This window comes from Gymnogyps californianus, chromosome 1, assembly GCF_018139145.2.
Source record: "Gymnogyps californianus isolate 813 chromosome 1, ASM1813914v2, whole genome shotgun sequence".
NCBI classification, from domain to species: domain Eukaryota; kingdom Metazoa; phylum Chordata; class Aves; order Accipitriformes; family Cathartidae; genus Gymnogyps; species Gymnogyps californianus.
In genome coordinates this window covers 327,045-345,284 of record NC_059471.1, presented here as the reverse complement: position 1 = coordinate 345,284, position 18,240 = coordinate 327,045, and the positions used below count along the sequence as shown (strand labels likewise).

At 49.2% G+C, this 18,240-nt stretch overlaps 2 protein-coding genes and 1 pseudogene across 2 annotated transcripts; 2 read left to right on the top strand and 1 right to left on the bottom strand.

Annotated features, from left to right (window-relative positions):
• Window positions 1-799: 799 nt before the first annotated feature.
• LOC127025245 (olfactory receptor 51E2-like) lies at window positions 800-3,820 on the top strand. Its single transcript, XM_050910112.1, has 2 exons — window positions 800-833; window positions 3,312-3,820. The coding sequence occupies exons 1-2, from the start codon at window positions 800-802 to the stop codon at window positions 3,818-3,820; spliced, it is 543 nt and encodes a 180-aa protein (XP_050766069.1).
• A 2,778-nt stretch (window positions 3,821-6,598) lies between these two features.
• Window positions 6,599-7,712, bottom strand: LOC127025200 (olfactory receptor 52K1-like; annotated as a pseudogene).
• Window positions 7,713-11,508: 3,796 nt separating this feature from the next.
• LOC127015771 (olfactory receptor 52K2-like) lies at window positions 11,509-15,486 on the top strand. Its single transcript, XM_050895934.1, has 2 exons — window positions 11,509-11,522; window positions 14,519-15,486. The coding sequence occupies exon 2, from the start codon at window positions 14,536-14,538 to the stop codon at window positions 15,484-15,486; it is 951 nt and encodes a 316-aa protein (XP_050751891.1). The 5' UTR covers window positions 11,509-11,522; window positions 14,519-14,535.
• The last annotated feature ends 2,754 nt before the right edge of the window (window positions 15,487-18,240 follow it).

Sequence of the window (18,240 nt, the reverse complement as noted above, 5' to 3'; positions counted from 1 at the left end):
GCTCTTGCAATCTGGTTTTATCTGAGGTTCCCTCTGCCATCTGCAGCACTGCGCTTTTTGTGATTGTCAGGATTTGTCCCACACTTACCCAAAACTGCCTCCAAACACCAGGAGGCTGAGCTCAGACACTGAGTTGCTGCAGCTTAACGAGCTGTGGGTGTCAGACGAGCGTGGTTGTGCCTCGGGGGCTGCGTTACCTTTCAGCCGTGATGTAGCTCAGCTCACAGCAAGCAAAGCTGAAGCCAAGCAGAAGTTCCCAGCATTTTCTGGGGGTTAGAGCAGTCCCTCCAACACTTTCTGCAGCTCAGATGATGCAAAATACCCTGAGAAAGGCCCTGACTGCTTTGCTTGTCAGGCAGGGTCTTTGTCAGGACTGTGGGAGGAAAGAAACTATTCCCAGATGGCATATTGTGAATATATTTATCAGCTTGAAATTTCCCTGTTGTTGCCATAACATACCCTGTGCCCTAGCTGAGAGCACAGGGATGAGAGGCGTCCAAACTGACAAACTATACTATGAACACAAAAACTACAGAATTTAGACTAAGCAGAAACACGCTCATTTGGGACTTGGCGAGGCAATTTTTTACCCTTACCTTCAAAGTCCCCTGGAACTTAAATTTACAGTCCTTATCCTTTCCTGGGACTTCTGTTCTGTGTAAGATAACATGTTTGCTTGCAATAGGACAAAGCATTTACCACCACCTCCTCCCTCCACAAATACCACATGTCTGTGTCTGTGATAGACCATATCAGGAGACCTGTTTCCAGCTGTGGCAACCGTTCAGCGCCCAGCACGATGGGGTATGAGTCTGCAAATACTATTGCAAGTGGTAACAGTGCAAGTTGCTCAAGGGTTGTACTGGGTATTTGAAATACAGAGGCCCTTTTCCTTCCCTGCTAGAGTCAGTGCAAAATTTCCACTGGCTTCAGTGAGGAAGGGCTGAGCCTGAGCCAGGAATTCAAAGCAGGATATACTGATGTTTCTCTGTGCTTCATCCTTGCCTTTAAATTCTTGTTGCCGATTATAATAGCATATTTGATAAACACCGTTCTTCACTTCAAGGCTCAGGAGCTCAAGCAAATCTGCACGGAGCTCATGTCAGCATTCAAGAACATCAGCTTCAGGGCTGCATTTTTCCCCCAACAGGTTTCCCAGGCTTGGAAACTTCTCACCTCTGCTCTACCTGTTTCACTGTGAGCCTTGGCAATGCCTCCTCATCTTTTATGCAACGAGAGGACTGAAGCCCATGTACTATTTCTTGGCCATGTTGTCCATCGTTCTGCCTGTCTGTCTTCAGGACGTATTGTGCTGGGCATATGCTGGTTTAAGTACAGGGAAATCAGTTGCAGTGCTTGTTTCCCTCAAATCTTCCTCGCCCACTCACTGTTGCTCGTGGAGATGTCTATGTTGCTGCTGATGGCCCTCGGTAGCTTTGTGGCAAACCACAACCTCCTGCAGTATGAGTCAGTTTTAACCACTTGAGGGATGACCATGGTGTGACTGGTGTATGTGTCCTTGTTGTCTCAGGAGGGAAAGTGCCTGCACATCCTGGGCTGGATGCCTAAAAGACTGCAAAGAGGCAAAATGGCAAAAAACGGGAAGTAGATTTTTATTTTTTAAACTTATCTACAATAGCATCAGCCCCTTATTGTGGCCCACTGTGATGTGCATTGGTAAAGCCCAGAGCACTTCTCTGGAGGTCTGTCCTTAGCCCGGGCCACAGACTCAGCCTGGTTGGGACACCAGGGGAAGGTGAATGTGGAGGATGCTCTGCATGGGGCAGGGCAGCACGTAATGGCAGAGGAGTGCTTGGGGCTGAGAGGTGCGGAGGAGTGAGGGGTTCTGAGGGGGGGTCCTCACTGATCAGAGAAGCTGGGAGGTGGTTCACTGTGTAAAAGGGATGATGGAGCAATAACATCTTCAGAGGGTTTGTGATGTTTGATCTGCAGTCGAAAGCAGGACTGTGGAGGGAAGTCTAGATGAATCACCACCTCATCATTGCAGGGCAATGGCACAGGACAGAAAAGCAGAAGGGAGAATTTTGCCAAACACAGGAATTGCTCAGGTGGGTTACAGGGAGCAGGTCACCGTTAGTACCTAGGTGATGTCTCATTAAGGACAATTATTTTCAAAAATGACCAGGTTGGAATTTCTTCTGAAACCCACATCACTGTCCCCGTTGCCATTGTCTCAACACTCTGAGCAGACCCGGCTTTACACTTGCAACAGCCAGGAATGTCAGTGTCTCCAGCCCTTTTGCAACTAAACCAGTTCTGCAGCTCCAGTTTGCCTAAGCCACAGTCAGTGCCATTAACCCTCAGATCTCTCCTTTCCCCTCACAGCTGCACAGTTTGAAGCACAAAGAGATGGGGGCTCTTACTTTTCACCCACTGATGTGCATGTTCTTACTGCACACACAGGTTCCTAAGCGAGGCGCATCATCACTATCTTGCAGCAGTGAGCTGAATGGGTTTAAATACATGTAGTTTAAATGAAGTGTTAAAACTGAAACCTTCTCCACATCAGTGATGTTCCTCCAGGGCACAGCAGTGAGGGCCCAACTCTGTGCCCCAAACAGCAGTTACGGAGGGGATTGCAAAGGGCATGACTAGTACGTGAAGTAGTCCTGGTGACCAGCTCATCCCCGTTGCTTCTACAGTAGATAATAAATAACCCACAGAGTAATGCTAACCTGCTGGTGGACCTATAGGCTGTATCAATACTGTGTGAATAGTTACCAGTGCAAACTACTGTCTTCTTTGAGTCTCAAGCACCTTAAGGGAGCCATTGTCCCTGTTGAAGGGGCACTTCCCTTGGCAAAGAGATTCTGTGCTTGAGTGAGCCTTCTTAATGTGTATAAATACCTGATGGGATGCAGTAACGAAGACAAAGCCACATTCTTTTCAGTGGTATCCAGTGAAAGGACAAGAGGCAATGGGCGCAAACTAGAAAAAACAGGAAATTCCATTTAAACATAACAAATATATATTTTCTTTTTTTATGATGAGGTTAATCAAACACTGGCACAGGTTGCCCAGAGAGGCTGTAGAGTCTCCATCCTTGGAGACAGACAAAACCGAGAGGTACACGGTCCTGGGCAACCCGCTCTGGGTGACCCTGCCTGAGCAGAGGGGTTGGCCAGGACTATCTCCAGAGGTCCCTGCTAGCCTCAGTGACTCTGTGGCTCTGGATAGCACGTACCCCTATTTCACACTATAAAAGCACTGCTCTGGTGGTACTACAGTGCAGCTCCCATGTTGGTAACATAATTTCGGTATAAAAAAATAAACACGCTTAACGTTCCAAGAGTGCCAGAACACCACCTGGCTCCAGAGGACAGACAGAACCAAGTCCTCCCTGCCCCTTCCCTTCTGCAGCTCCCGGGTGCTGTCACACTCCTTCTGCCTGCACCAGGACGTGATGAACCTGGCCTGCGCCAACACCACCCCCAGCGTGGTGTACGGCCTCACCGCCATCCTGCTGGTCATGGGGCTGGACGCCATCCTCATCTGCCTCTCCTACATCCTGATCCTCAAGGCTGTCTTGCGGCTGGCATTGTGGAAGGAGAGGCTCAAGGTGTTCAGCACCTGCATTGCCCATATCTGCGTGGTCCTGGCCTTCTACGTGCCCCTGATTGGGCTGTCCGTGGTGCACAGGTTTGGGAAGGACCTGGCTCCACTGGTCCATATCACCATGGGGAATATCTACATCCTGGTGCCTGCTGTGCTCAACCTCATCATCTACGGGGTGAGGACCAAAGAGATAGAGAGGATCCTGATTTCAATTAAAATTTCCGATGCCAGAACTGCCCATTGAACTGCACTCAGCTCTTGACTTTTCTTGGCTTAGCTTTGGGGATCAGGAATGCGCTCCTCTTCTTGGACTATGCAGCATGCTGCCTTCGCCCTTGGCAGGCTCTCAGTCACTATCACAACAGAATAACAATAATTTATGACGGCAAATTGTAGAGCAAATATACTTTGTGCAGCAAGCACTAGTACTGTAGTAAAAGTACAGTACTTGTACACAAGCTTGGCAGGTTGATGGCTTTACGGATGCAGAGTCCTTCAGGAGTTAACATTTAGCTGGGACTTGTTCCTTTCCTTGCAGTGCATCCCAGTGCGTCCCAGAAAGGCACTGGGCCAGACAGACAGTATAAAACACTTTCACCTACTATTAACTTTTTCACTGTGTCTTCTTTTTCTTGCGTTTATTCACTGCCTGTAATTTAGAAAATTATTTTTGGAAGGAACAGATAAATACCACTTTGTGGAAGCAGAAATTTCTAGCACAAATCTGATTAAGAGCTTCATTTCCTGAATTAGGAACAAATTAACTCATTATCCACACAGCACAAAGCAAAACAATATTTGTAAATAGCAGCTCAAGATATTTGTGGAGAGGTGCACTGGGTGTAGGTGGTAAGGTTTGGGTAGCAGAGGGGGCTGCAGGGGTGGCCAGGAGGGAGGTCCAGGGCTGCCCTGTGCCGGACGCAGATGGTTCCAGCTGGATCAGTAACAGACGCATCATGCACCAAAGCTGCGCCAGCCAGGGGAGTTTGTGGTGCCTCTGTGAAAATATATTCAAGAAAGGGCAGAAAATGTCAGACTGAGAGAGGAGGAGTGAACAAAAAGAGTGAGAAACAGCAAGGGGAACACCAAGGTCAGAGCTGTAGGAGGTGCTCCATGTGGTAGAAGCACTCCCACCTAAGGGACTGTGGGCCGTGGAGGACCCACACCAGAGCAAGTACACCCCCGAAGGGACTGCAGCCCATGAATAAGCCCATGCCAGAGCAGCTAGACCCCAAAGGGACTGCGGCCCATGAAGGACCAACACTGGAGCAGGTACACCCCCGACGGGAATGCAGCCTGCAGATCAGCCCATGCTGGAGCATTGGAAATGAGTGAGAAGGAAGGAGTGGCAGAGAGAAACCGCTGTGTACTGACCCTGACCTGCGCCAATCGTCGACTCGCTGAGGGGACTGAGAGAAACCTGCGGTGGTGACAAGGAGAGGAGAGGAGTCTGGAGTGAAGAAGTGACTGGGTACCACTGATGTTTTCAAGGAGTCATCAGTCATAACTCCAAGATGCCTATTTCTGAGTGGGGATGGACAGCTCATAGCACACCATTGTTTACGCAAAAATAGGGCTGTGTTTTGCCAGAGCACCTCAGTTTTAATGAATCTATACTGAATTTTACTGTCCAGTTTATCACTTCATCATTCAGCTTTGCAAAGTTCTCCCATAATCGCTCATCTCTACTACTTCGGGTGTAGCGGTTTCATAAAAAGCTTCAAAACATCCCAATTCACATCCTTCCCTAGATCTCTGATCAATAGAAGAAGAACTGCTGAGGTCAGCCTGGGGGAAGCAAACAGAGACCCCACAAGACCCTGTGACCCTCATGGTAGTGTGGGCGATGAGACACCACATACAATATGAGCTCGCTGGATGTGGGCATTTCTTACCTGCTGGGCTGCCATTGCAAAAGCCAGGTCAGGGATGCAACAGCTATAGATATACCAGTAAAATAGGCCTGACTTTGCTCTTGTGCCACATAAATTCGACACTGTGGACAGGAATCTCCTTTTGTAATTGTCCAGATTTATAAATATGCCAGCTATACAGCAAAACACATTTCTTATTCTAAGACTTGGAGAAAATAAAGGAAGTAGATAAATTAATTCAATAGAAATATTATGGATTTCTTTCTTTTTTTGTGCTGTATTTGCAGCGCTGATCTATGAATCAGATCTACAGCAGCCTAGCACATCAATAATTAACTCAGTTCTGTTAAATTAATAATTTAACAGAAATCACATCTAAGTCATACGAGGAAAATCACAACCGAAAAGACAGCTCAAAACCCCAGTGCTCACAGGTGTTTGTGCTCTTCCCCATGACCCTGGGAGCTGGTCCTCAGTGCATACAGGGGTGGAGGAAGGGAGCAGTGCTCTGCCTTTGCTACTGAGGGGGGATAAGGTGCATCCAGCTGGTTTAACCTTACCCTTACTGAGACTGTCCTCAGAGCTCACGCTGGAAAACGTGAGCAACTCTCCTCCAGGCAGATGCGTCCTCGGCCATGGCACATCTAGCCAAGAGGCTGGGAGCAGGCGTGGGGCTCTGGGCTGGTTTGTGCCTGTGCCAGTGCCATGTGCCTGAGGAGTGGGCATCACCCACCGCCCACCCCCTCTCCTGGCAGCGAGGGTCAGCACCTCGAACCTCACTCCCCTCCCAGCTGCCTGCCAACACAAGATGGTTTGGCCCCTCTTTCCCCCACCCACTTTAGGTAAATGGTCCAGGAGCATGAATGGCTCTTTGGAGAGGACCTGCAGGCCATCAGCTCGTTTCCTTAGCACACAAAAAGAGAAGTGCAGCTTGTGGAGCTCCAACAGGAATGTTATTTACCTCCAGCTCACTGTCAGCACAGTGACGTCAAAGCTGAATACTCTGAAAATTTTCCAGTTCTACATAGGCTGACCTCTGGATTTAGCACCCTCCTCAGTCTGCCAAGCAGGCTTCGCTGCTTGCTGCAGGCAGTGATGAGCTGAAAGGCTACCATTTTTGGCACACACATACAACCCTCTCACAATTCTCAAGTCTTAAACTTGGAAAGATTCAGGAGAAGAGGTGGGAGTTGTTTAAAGTGGGCCACGCACTTGCTGCAGAGTTGTGTGTCCAGGGTTAATTTCTGTGGCCCATCATGGGCTGCAATTTGCATGTGCGGTGGTATGGATAGCCGTACATGCTCCTGTGGATGGGGCGTGTGAGAATTTAGATTCTCTTGAGAGAAAAATGCAATGAGCACCCGGTCATGGATCTGCTTGGTTTTGACACCATACACCATGGGGGCGGAATGGGAAGTAGAAATTAGCCATCAAGATGTGCGTGTGAGAGGAACGTGGCAACCAAACCTGTGGATTATTGATGAGAGAACCACAGGGGTGTAGAAGACCAGAATGACACAGATGGTGGAGAGGCAGGTCCCAAATACCTTCAGTCTGTCCTTCAATGCCAGGCTCCACACGGTCCTCAAGATCCTGAGGTAGGAGAGCCTGAGGAACAACAGATCCAACCCCACAATGAAGAGAACCACGATGATGTTACTGAACCTGGTGTTGGCACAGGCCAGCTCCGCCACTGCCATGTGCTTGCAGTAGCAGTGGCAGATGATGTGGGAGCAGCACTACAGCAGGCGACGGAGGAGAAAAGGCAGAGGCAACGTGAGCCCAGCTGCCCTGGCTAGAGCCAGCAGCCCATTCTTGGCTACTGGGGAAATGGTCAGGATGGAGTTTGCAGCTCAGGGGGTTGCAGATGGCAACATATTTGTTGAAGGCCATGGCCAGCAGCTCCACCAACTCCATGACTGAGAAAGTGTGAAGAAAAAACATCTGCAAAAGGCAGGCACTGAAGGTGATCTCCTGGGCCTTGAACCAGAAGATGCTCAACATTTTGGGCATGGTGGTCAGGGACAGCACCAAGTCAACGACAGCCAGCATGGAGAGGAAATAAAACAAGGGCTTGTGGAGAGATGGCTCTGTCTTCATCACGTACAAGAGGGTGCTGTTCCCAAGGAGGGCTAGGGTGAACACTGTGCTGAATGGGATGGAAATCCAGGGGTGTGTATCTTCCAGCCCAGGGATGCCAGTCAAGAAAAACATGGATGGGGTCGTGCTGTTGGAAGCAGAGAGTTTGACATTGAGAGGCATCCTTTGCAAACTACACCTAAAAGTCTTTCTTTTCAATAAAACATAATAGCAAGAATCATTGAACTTTGCAAAACATACCCAGATTGTGCCACTTTCACTGCAACTCCCTTATAACGTGTGAAGTTGATTTGTTATTCTGCTTGTTACTAAATCATGGCAAGGTCAGTCTGTGCAGCTTATCAAAAAGAGAGTGAAGCGATATCAAGTAAAAAGCATGATCGCCATTGTTCAGATACGAAATTCTTCGGTGCTTATGTGGATTCAAGACATCTCTCCTTCCCTGGAGCAAGTGGAGGAGGCAGCAGGTGGGCCCCCAGCACCATGAGGCTGGCACAGTCCTGACAGCCTCCTCCCAGGACGTCTCTGATTCTCCAGGACCCCCTGAGCACCCCTGGGGAGGCTCTGCCAGCTGTGCACAGAGGCACAGCCACAGCTGGAGAGCAGATCCCAGGTGAGGAGGACTTCTGGTTTGACCCAGCACAGGCGCTCGTATGAGTTCCCAGATTAAACTAAGAAAAAATCGTGCATCATCAGAATTCAAGCTGGGTTTCCATCCCACAACAGATCGGGACCTACATCAGGGCTTAGTTCAGACGCTCTCTTCACTCCCCCCTCGCACAACTCGTGCACCAGACTCCCTGGGATGACTCACCAGATTCCTGACCAAGCTGTGAGTAACAGCTCCTCTTCTCCAAGGACCCCCGGCTCTCCAGCCTGCTGAGCAGACTTCAGAAGCTGCCCTGCAGCTGGGGAGTTTATAGCCAAGCTCTCTCCTGGGAGGTTTCACAAAGCAGCTGGCAATCTCGTGTCATTCTCCCTCTGTCGTCTTCAGCTCCAGAAGACCAGGATTAACTCTTGCCTCTCAGAGTTGGAGGAAACCCTTGCTGCAGAAGAAGGGAGGCAGGGCAGTGATTTACCTTCTCCCTAAGCTGTTTCTCTTGGCCAGAGTCCCAGCAGACTGTCTCTGTCTCTTTTTACAAAACCCAAGCAATCAATTGCTGCCACCATCCATGGGAGGCCCATCCAACCACCCCAAGTGCCCAGCGTTCCCCAAGATTTCTTCTTTAGCTCTACTAGAGGTCTCATCCTGGCTGGGTGGGCTTCCCCCACCTTTGGCCTCTCAGTCACAGCACTGTGAGTGAGGTGCTGAGACCCCAGGTAGGGTAAAGGACGCAGTAACTGCAAAGTGGTGTTCAGTGGGCAAGGTGCTTCGCTGGCTCACCTCTGCGTTATCAAGAGCGAGCCTCCTCTCAGGTCTTCTTGTTCCTGTTTGCACCATGATAATGACGAGAGGGCTCAGAGCAGAAAAGCCACCCCGTTTCAGGCACACAGATGCGATACCTTTGCTTGCAAAGGATGGGAACCCATCCATTGGATTATACAAGGGGACTGCGTCTGGAGCACCAGGCTGCCTGGCAGGTCCGTATCTGGCTCACGGGCTGAGGGAGTCCTGGTGTGAGATTGCACCTGGGGAGGGCTTTCCGAAGAGGTCCTTTTGAACACGGATGCTGGGTGCCCACTCCATGTGCTCCCCAGCTGTTCTGGCCTCTCCCCACCTCTGTGGTGAGATGTCCCTGGTCGCTTGATGGCCAGGTCAGACTTTGGAGTGGGAGAGAAGCTATCACTTGGCTGTGGGGACCCTGAGACAGGACCCTCTTTGTGGTAGGGCAGGACTCAGAGATGGCTTCCCACCACATCGATGTCTCTGTACCCTCTGACGCCACAAGAGCTGCTGAAATCACACATCAAGGCAGCCCTGTGTGCCACATTAGAAGCAGGCTGAAAATAAGTTGGATGCCCGAAGCCACCAATGAATTGTATGTTGAGGAACATGAATGCAGGGAGAGCCCAACTGATGGAAATACGTGTCTGAAAGCAAAACATGTCTCCATGGGTGCGTGGCCAGGAACAGCACATGGAAGAAGAGGGCACAAAAAAACAGACCAAGGAAGCAAGGAGTTTCTATTGGGAGCAAAAGTCTTGACCTGGGGATTTTCACTTAATTTAATTTACAACAAATTAACACAAACTTTTGATAATGAATTAATGCATTGAGGAAAAAAAAAAATATATATAATTAAAAAAACATTTAGGGAAACACCGTTCCTCCCCCTTCCCCTGATTTTTCATCACTCCAGCATCTCTTCTCCCCTGTCCTAGTCTCAACTCCCCATGTCGTCCCCCTGCGTTGCACTCCTGCCCTCCCAGCCCCTTTGGTGGGGTGACGGTGGTGCAGGAGGTCCGGATCAGTGCGTGGTGCTTTCGTTCTGCTGCTCCTTGGTCCTTATTTGCTCTCCTCTGCCCCAGCTTGGGTCTCCCATGGTCCCTCAGGGCTGCCCCTGCCCTGGCGTGGGTCACCTCCTTCCAAGAGCATCTCCAACCATCTAGCCAAAATGCCAGCAGAAGCTGCAAGGCTCCTTAAACTGGTCTTCTGGGCTTCTCCTCCTCTGCAGTCTCTGCAGACTTCTACTAGTTTTTGGTTGCATTCTTTTGAAGGACCAGTAGCCCAAGGGGCCAGCACACCCATAAGTCATTGCTCTTTGTGTCATGTTTGTAGTTGCCAGATCGAAACAGCCGAAAAACCTGACATTGATCCCAGATGTGGGGATTATCTGAATGGCTTCCTGCCCTCCTTCCCCAGCACCCCTCTCCCTAAATACCATACTGATTGTCTGTGGTTCATACATGACCTCCACCCTCAGAGACGGCAAGGACAGGGAATACCTAAATTAGGTCCAAAGGATCAGCACTCATTTACAAAGCATTCACTAAAGTTCATGGGTGCTTCAGGATCCTCAGATGAAAGGTGACATCAAAATCCAGTCCTAAGAATCCAGGCTGCTATCTTGTGCCCCAGAAGGAGTACAGTGACACTGGATCCAAATCCAAAATTAGTTTTACAGTGACAGGATTAAGCCCAAAGGACACATGCACTGTTGCGTGTGTACCAGGAGAACAGCTCGTCATGCCCAGAAGGATATTTGCCCACCCAGAGACAAAATCTTCTTCCCCCTTTGTGGACCAAAGATCTGTTTGGCACTGCTTAATGCTGAGACAGACGTAACCCATGCTGTGGGAGAGAGGAGTGAATTTGTTTACAAACCGTTGCTATTTCTGGCTATTCCCAGGCAGCACTTTCTCCTCTGTGATGATTAGTGTCTCTGAAGTTGCAGCAGTGAGTGATTAGGGTGATCAGGTTCCTTAAGGCATATAAATATTTCCATGCAGGTCCTTTTGGCAGGTTGAGGAGTTGCTTGGTTGTGTGAGAGAGAAACAGTATTTGAAGGGGATGTAGGTACAGCCAGGGTCACATCCAAATCATCCAGGTGAGCTGGGTAGATGGGGTTTTTCATTTAATCTGGTGTTATGCCAGTATTTTTAAGCATAGTGCCAAGCTCTGAGCCAAGTTCAAATTGTAGCCAAGTCGAGGTGGAATACAAAACAGTCTGTCCAGAAAAGCTACTATGCAGATATGCCAATACATCTAAGTGGACTTCGTCTCTTATTGAGTTTATGAGCTACTTCATTGCTTCAAGATATCCCACATTAAGTGAATATTGTGGTAGAGAACTGCCAGTCACACACCTGCAACCTCAGTTTGCTTCCTTGCAACAGTTAATTACAACAGTGCTAATTATTTGGCTGCAAGCTGTTCCTTGGTTAAATCAACTTCAAACAAGCTGTAGACACATAGGTGTAACATCTGCTAACCCAGTCATCTGTGAAGACCTGCAATTACCTGATCATAGCTCTAGTCCTGTCCTTTTTGCTTGCGCAAACCTGAAGAGGATGGCAAACACCACAAGGAAGGTAATAATTTGTTCTTCTCCCTTATGGAAAGGACAAAAGGTATGAGCTGAAGTGACATATAGGCTTGACGCTAGGAAAATGCTCTGAAACGAGTGATTTGGGGAAAGTATAGAGTTTCTGCAATGGGAGATCAGGTCGTGCATGTATCTATCAGAGATTACTTTTGATCTTATACTGGGGAAGGGCTATGGACTGGATCATTACTCTAGCTCTCTTAAAACCCAAAATTCAGGGGATCTTTGTTTCATGACAGGCTGTATGCTGATCAGGAGTGCTGGGTGGCTGTTAGCACAGTCAGATCAGCATGTGGTGGCAAAAGGAGTTAGGTATATGTTTTTCACAGGCTCAGACCACATGGCTGGTAGATTTACAATGTCTAAGAAGGACACAAAATGTTAAGTGCATCAAATCTGGTAAATTTAATGATTATTGCTTAGCAGTAGAGAGGCAGAGCTGACAAAAATGAGTGAGGAAAGAGTTAAAAATCTCAGCTTCAAGTACCAGGATCTATTCCGTCCTTACAAAGTCAGGGAAGCTTTGCCAGTATGCTAGCAATCAAAGATTTCGACTCCTTTTGCACTTGTTCCATACCAAGCAGCTCATTCTCTGAGGGTATTTTAATCTGTTTCACTGTTTAAAAATAAAGTACAGTAAGTTTGCAACAAATCTAATGGGGTACAGCAAGCTAGGTCAAGATGCCTGGTAATGTCCCCCATTTCTAGAAAATCTTCTGGATTTTGACTACTGCAATGAGCAAAACTTGTCACTTTACAAGTTACTGAACTATTTAATTGCACAAAATAAAACTCTATCAGCTTTTCGTGCCAATGAAGCACAAAGAAAATACTCAGAACAGGCCTGAAAGCACTGCTCGACTTGAGCAGCAACAAGTCTGAAAGTGCTGCTCCCATCCCTGCTGTTGCATGGGCAACTGAAAAAAAAGCCAAAATCTCAATATCTTCCTAACGTGGCATTTGTATGTAGGCTGCAACTGCAGTCGTTCTTGGGGGTTGGTGGTAGAAGTGAGAGGTCCATGCAAGGCTGGGTTGGAGGTGAAGAAAGAGCTCTTGCAGGTGTGATGCTCTGTGCAGGGCTGGGACGTGGCACTAGATGCCTCTGTCTGTCTGTCTGTCTGTCTGTCTGTCTGTGTTCAGGGTCCGGAGGCACCTTTGATTGCTAGCACACTGGCACCGTGGCTGCAGGGCACGTCAAGAGGAGGATGCATGAAATGGAGAGGTCAGGTGTAATGTGGATGAAAGTGAAGTGCAGTGGGGACAGCGTCTTTGCATGACCCAAATGGGCTGGTCAGAGAGACGGAGCTAAAGAGGTGGCTTCCTTGGTATTTCATGTGTTTATGTGTGCCCAAGAAATCAGACCCTGCTAAGGGAACAGAACTGGCACAGCACCGTGAACATACATGAAAAGGACCCAGTAAAAACTGAGTCTGATGCTTGTTGAGTAGCATTATTTAATAATCTGGATGGCTTTATTATACAAGATGAAGTACAGGTAACACTGCCCAGAACAGTACACCGGATTTGTAGATCAATTACCTCTGACAGAGAGGAGGGAGGGAGTGTCTGCTTTTTTTCCAAGCGTTACAGGATCTCAGATGTGTTTGTCCTTTCCAGATAAATAATTCTGGCACGAGACACATTTCCTCCCGGACCAGCTTGTGCCAGCTGTGGCTCTGCCTCCCTAAATTTATAGCCGAGGTAGCTGACTACACTGCAAACAGAGTTCTCTTTGCAATAAACTATTATAAATAACATTGTCTTGGCAGCATTTTCACAATATTAGCTTTGCAGTATTTGGCCTTACATTGCAAATAGCAATGACTAGAAACAGACTGAAATGCCTGTTGGTTTGTGTCATGTGGAGGACTCGAAGCGGTTTGGAGGAGAGATGAAACTATTTAGGGGTTAAGGAAGTCAAATGTCTGGAAAGCCAAGGATATGAAGTCTGGCCCTTTGGTATGCTGGGGAAAACAGAAGGTACAAGTGCTTGAGAAACTTGCATCTAATTCCCATACTGCCAGCAGGCTAATTTAACCCTTCTGTGCCTCTGTTTTCCCTGTAAAACAGGGGCAATTCACAGCACTTCTTTCTTTTGCTAAGGGCTTGAGAGTAAGGAGGTACACGCACCGTGGGAGGGTTAGTGCTGGAAGGGACCAGCACTGCAGCCTCAGGCCAGTTTTGGTCATGACACTGGTTTTCCTTCCTAACGCAGGAGACAGGGATGCTGTAGGTGGGATGCCCATTCAGAGAGGGACCCCAGCAAGGTGGTTTGGATGTGGGCTCCAGCAGGAACAGCCCCGCAGCTGACAGTGCTGTCCTGAAGCGGGGCACGCAGCTGGGGGATGCACAGGGTCAGTGCGCTGCTTCCACGGGCATCAGCTCTCATGGCAAAAATGCTCCGGGCGACAAACGTTGATGTTGCAAATATACATCTGCTGCAATTTCCCAAGGTGGGAATCAGATGGGGAACACCAGCCCACAAGAAGATAACAGTTTATACCTGCAGAGGTGTGTGGGTGACCAGAGTCCTGCTGAGCTGCATCCTCAAAGTATTCTGGATCTTCCCCCTTCTCCCATCTTAGATTTTTGTACTGATGGCAACTAAATGTACTCAATTTCTAGCTTGTAACTCCCAAACTATGGAGGGGAGGGGTAGAGACAACAGCCAGAGGTCAGCCCGGGATGGGAGGAGAGGTAAGATAACTCCCAAATATTCAGGCTAAGACCATGTGAGTTTGTCTCTTGCCAATGATGGGACTGAGTGTACCTGGATAAGAGGCAGGAGGATACGAATATCACAGAATCGTATCGTAGAATATCTCGAGTTGGAAGAGACCCGTAGGGATCATCGAGTCCAGGTCTGTGTGCCTGAGAAGACAGGCAGGGGTATTCTGCCTGTGGCTGGAGTCCACAGCAGTGCTTGTTGCAGCTCATTCCTCTCCCTGTCTATGCCAGCTGTTCCTGTGTCTTCCCTTCCAGCTCTGCAACAGTGCCTCATGTCCTACCCAAATCGGTCCAGTCCCTCGTCCTTCATCCTGACAGGCATCCCTGGGCTGGAGGATGCTCAATTCTGGATTGCCTTCCCATTCTGCACCATGTACTTCATGGCAGTGCTGGGGAACATCACACTCCTCACAGTGATTGGGATGGACCCAAGCCTGCACCTGCCCATGTTTTACTTCCTCTCCATGCTGGCTGCCATTGACCTCGTGCTCACCACTTCCACCATGCCCAAGCTCCTGAGCATCTTCTGGTTCCACTCCCACGAGATCAACTTTGAGGGCTGTGTGGCCCAGATGTTCTTCATCCACAGCTTCTCCGTGGTGGAGTCAGGGGTCCTGCTCACCATGGCCTTCGACCGATACTTGGCCATCTGCAAGCCCCTGTGCTACTCTGCCATCCTGACTGGCCCCACCATTGCCAAGCTGGGTTTGGCTGCTGCTGTGCGTGGCTTCGCCATCATCACCCCTCTGACGTGCATGGTGACCAGCCTGTCCTACTGCGGCCCCCGCGTCATTCACCACTCCTACTGCGAGCACATGTCAGTGGTGAAGCTGGCCTGTGGGGACACCCGGCCCAACAGCATCTACGGGGTCACGGTTGCGACCGTCGTGGTGGGCTCAGACTCCATGCTCATCGCTGTCTCCTACATGCTGATCCTGAGGGAGGTCATAGGCCTCTCCTCCAGAGAGGCTCGTCTGAAGTCCTTCAGCACCTGTAGCTCCCACATCGGTGTCATCCTGCTCTTCTACATGCCCGGGCTCTTCTCCTCCTACGCTCAGCGCTGGGGCCAGAACATCCCCGCAAACCTCGACATCCTGATGGCTGACCTCTACCTGCTGGTGCCTCCCATGCTCAACCCACTCATCTACGGGATGAGGACCAAGGTGATCCGGGAGCGGGTGCTGAGCCTGCTCTGGCAGAAAGGGCTCCAGCGCCGGTCCTGACCCCAGCCCATCGCTAATGCCAGGTGGCAAGGAATAGGGTTCGGACCAGGGAACAACGGCAGCATGTTTGGGGAGCAAAGAAAAAGCTTAAAAAGCTGTCTGCTGGAAAAGTGGGATGATCCCTTCATCATCTTGGCCAAAGCCTGAAAGCTAGAGGCACCACGGAAGGTTTGACTGGTGAAACATTATTTTTAGAAAGTGAATTCTACATTCCTGTTCAGAATGGAAAGATAAATTGTGTCTAACTGTATCTGTATCTTTGGTCCTCCTCAGGTCTGTATTGCCTCATGACCCTCCTCTTCATCTCAGCCCTTGATAAAAGACTGTTACCACTTTGGAAATGAAAGTCTGTTCATGGATTCATCCTCCCCATGTACCTTTTTCACCCAGTCTGTAACTCTCCATTTATTCATTTACTAGTTTTTAGCAGCTGCCTGATCTTGGTGCCTGGCTATGTGGGGGGAGTGTGGTGTGTGTGTATGCACACACACTCATCCAGATGTTGGCCCAAGCAGATTTTGTTTTCCTCCCAATCCTGTCTTGAAACCTTACTGAAGCATTTGCAGCAATCACAAAAAGCCAGCTCACGTGAGCACAGGGTCTACAAGTCACACTGAAACCCTGCAGTGTCGCATAAGGTTTTGTTCCTTTCTTATTAGAAACACCAAAACAGCATCAGCCATGAAATGTTGTTCTACAAAATTTTTTTCAATATTTTAATCAGACTCCCTAACTTTCTATGTTGTTGTGTCTCTTCCCTAAGCATATAGGCACTGGTAATGGGATTTTGAGAAGCTCCAGTTTTTCGTAAGGCTTCACTTGCCTCCAAACTCCTGTGAGATCGCACTCCTGTGGTTTTGGCACTTTAGTAAACTGGCTCTCCTCTTTGGAGACCATGTAATTCTGCATGTGCTGCACTGCATGAGGGTAATACATCACTCCTTCCCCCAAACTAACACTCAGGTGCAACGTTGTGTTAGGGAGAGCGGGAATTGTTTGCAATGGGGTGCACAGAGCCGCTGGAGAGTGCAATTGCACAAGTCTGCTTTGCTTTATGCAGATCTCCTTATGCAAAGGACAGGGCCATAAACTAAAAAAAAAGCCTGCGGGGCTGTTGTAGGAGGGTCACCTCCAAGCACTGGAGGCGAGGAGCAGGAGTGTGGATTAAAGTAGGGGAGCAGAGAACAGGCACTAAGCTTCTCTTGTTCTCCTCAGCAAACCTGTACCTGATTTTAACTATGATGAAAACTCATCTCCTAACACCACATACTGACTTACCATCCCAGCTCTCCTTGTGCCTTCACCCCATGGAAATCAGAGCACAGAAGTCTGGTCTCTGAGGGAAGTCTGAGGTCCTGCATGTATTCTGCACCGAGCTAGAGAGGAAAGGGGAGCTTTACAAAGAGCTGTGGTGACCACCAAACCCAAGCTGGTGGGTATAAACTCAATTCTTTCAGTGTCTCCTGACACTGCTGCCTTTGGGTGCCTTCTGGATTACACAGTCGTATCCCCCACCACCACCACCCCACTTGGCAACAGTACAAGCCACACAATGCCCAACAACTAAAGTACAGCGCAGATCCTCCCGCCTGACTCGGACACCAGGCTCTTCCAGCCTGAGTCTCGTAGTCCTGGTCCAGGTTGGGGCTGGAAAGTGCCAGTGCTAGGTGCACTGCTTGGAGCCTGCCAGGCAGTGGATTTATTCTCCAGTTACAGGGTCTGCCTCCGCTGCCGTTGCTTGATGCTGCCCAGGTAGGATGCGCTGCTCCCAGTATCACCCAAGCTTCCCCTTCCCTGGGGGCACCCCGCCAGGCTTGGTGCAGCTCTTCTCATCCCCTTCAGGGAAGCACACCGCTGCTTTCAGCAGACCTCTCACCACGCAGTGCCAGCCCTTTTTGGTCAGGGGGGTTTGACATCCCAATGGCAAACCCTGGCTTTGCAGCGGAAGGAGACTTAGGCAAAATTAGTCTCAGTTAGGTCAGAGTGGCCAGAGTTGGTCTGCTGCATGATTTCTGTCTAGCTGTGCTCTTCCTGCTGTTGCCTCAGAGGATACAAAGCACAACTGTGGGACAGGACATCCCTCCTCTGGCGCTCAGCCTCTGACAGGATGGAGGCAGCCAGGAGCTCCATCTCATGGTCACACAGACCATGGAAGAAGACCCAGACCTCATTCACATCTGGAAAGGTTCAGCATCCCAAAAAGAGGGAGCTGGCAATGCCAAGCTCCGGGACCTGTGTTTGGAAGGCTGCAGGGTCAAAGGATGAGGAAGGGTTCAAGCTACTGCAAGGGTTATAAGCACTATAGGGGATTGGCAACAGTATCTTCCCAATTAAACAAACTGAATTAGGAGGACAGTCAGTAAATGAGCAAGTCAGCTGCACACGTGCATGTGTGTGGACTCATTTCTTGAGCCGTGAGACAGACACACCAGGGATTCCTCTCAGCAAATTTATAAATGCTCCCACTGCTAAAAGCTGCTGGGTCAGAGAAGCAGGCGACATACCCGGTGGAAGCAGGGCTGGCCAGCATCACTCCCGCAGGGGCTGGGTGAGTTGGGTATGCCTGCTGATTTATCTGGACAAATCTGCAGCAGCAAGCCAGGTAGGTCATCCATCGGTGCACGGATTTTAAATAGAAGCAGCACAAGAGGATTTGCTGCTGCAGTCTTTTCTTTATAAACTTAAAAAATATATCCATTAAAAAAGAGAAGAAAAGAAAAAAGAAAAAAAAAGAAAAGAGTCTGGAAAAGGCCC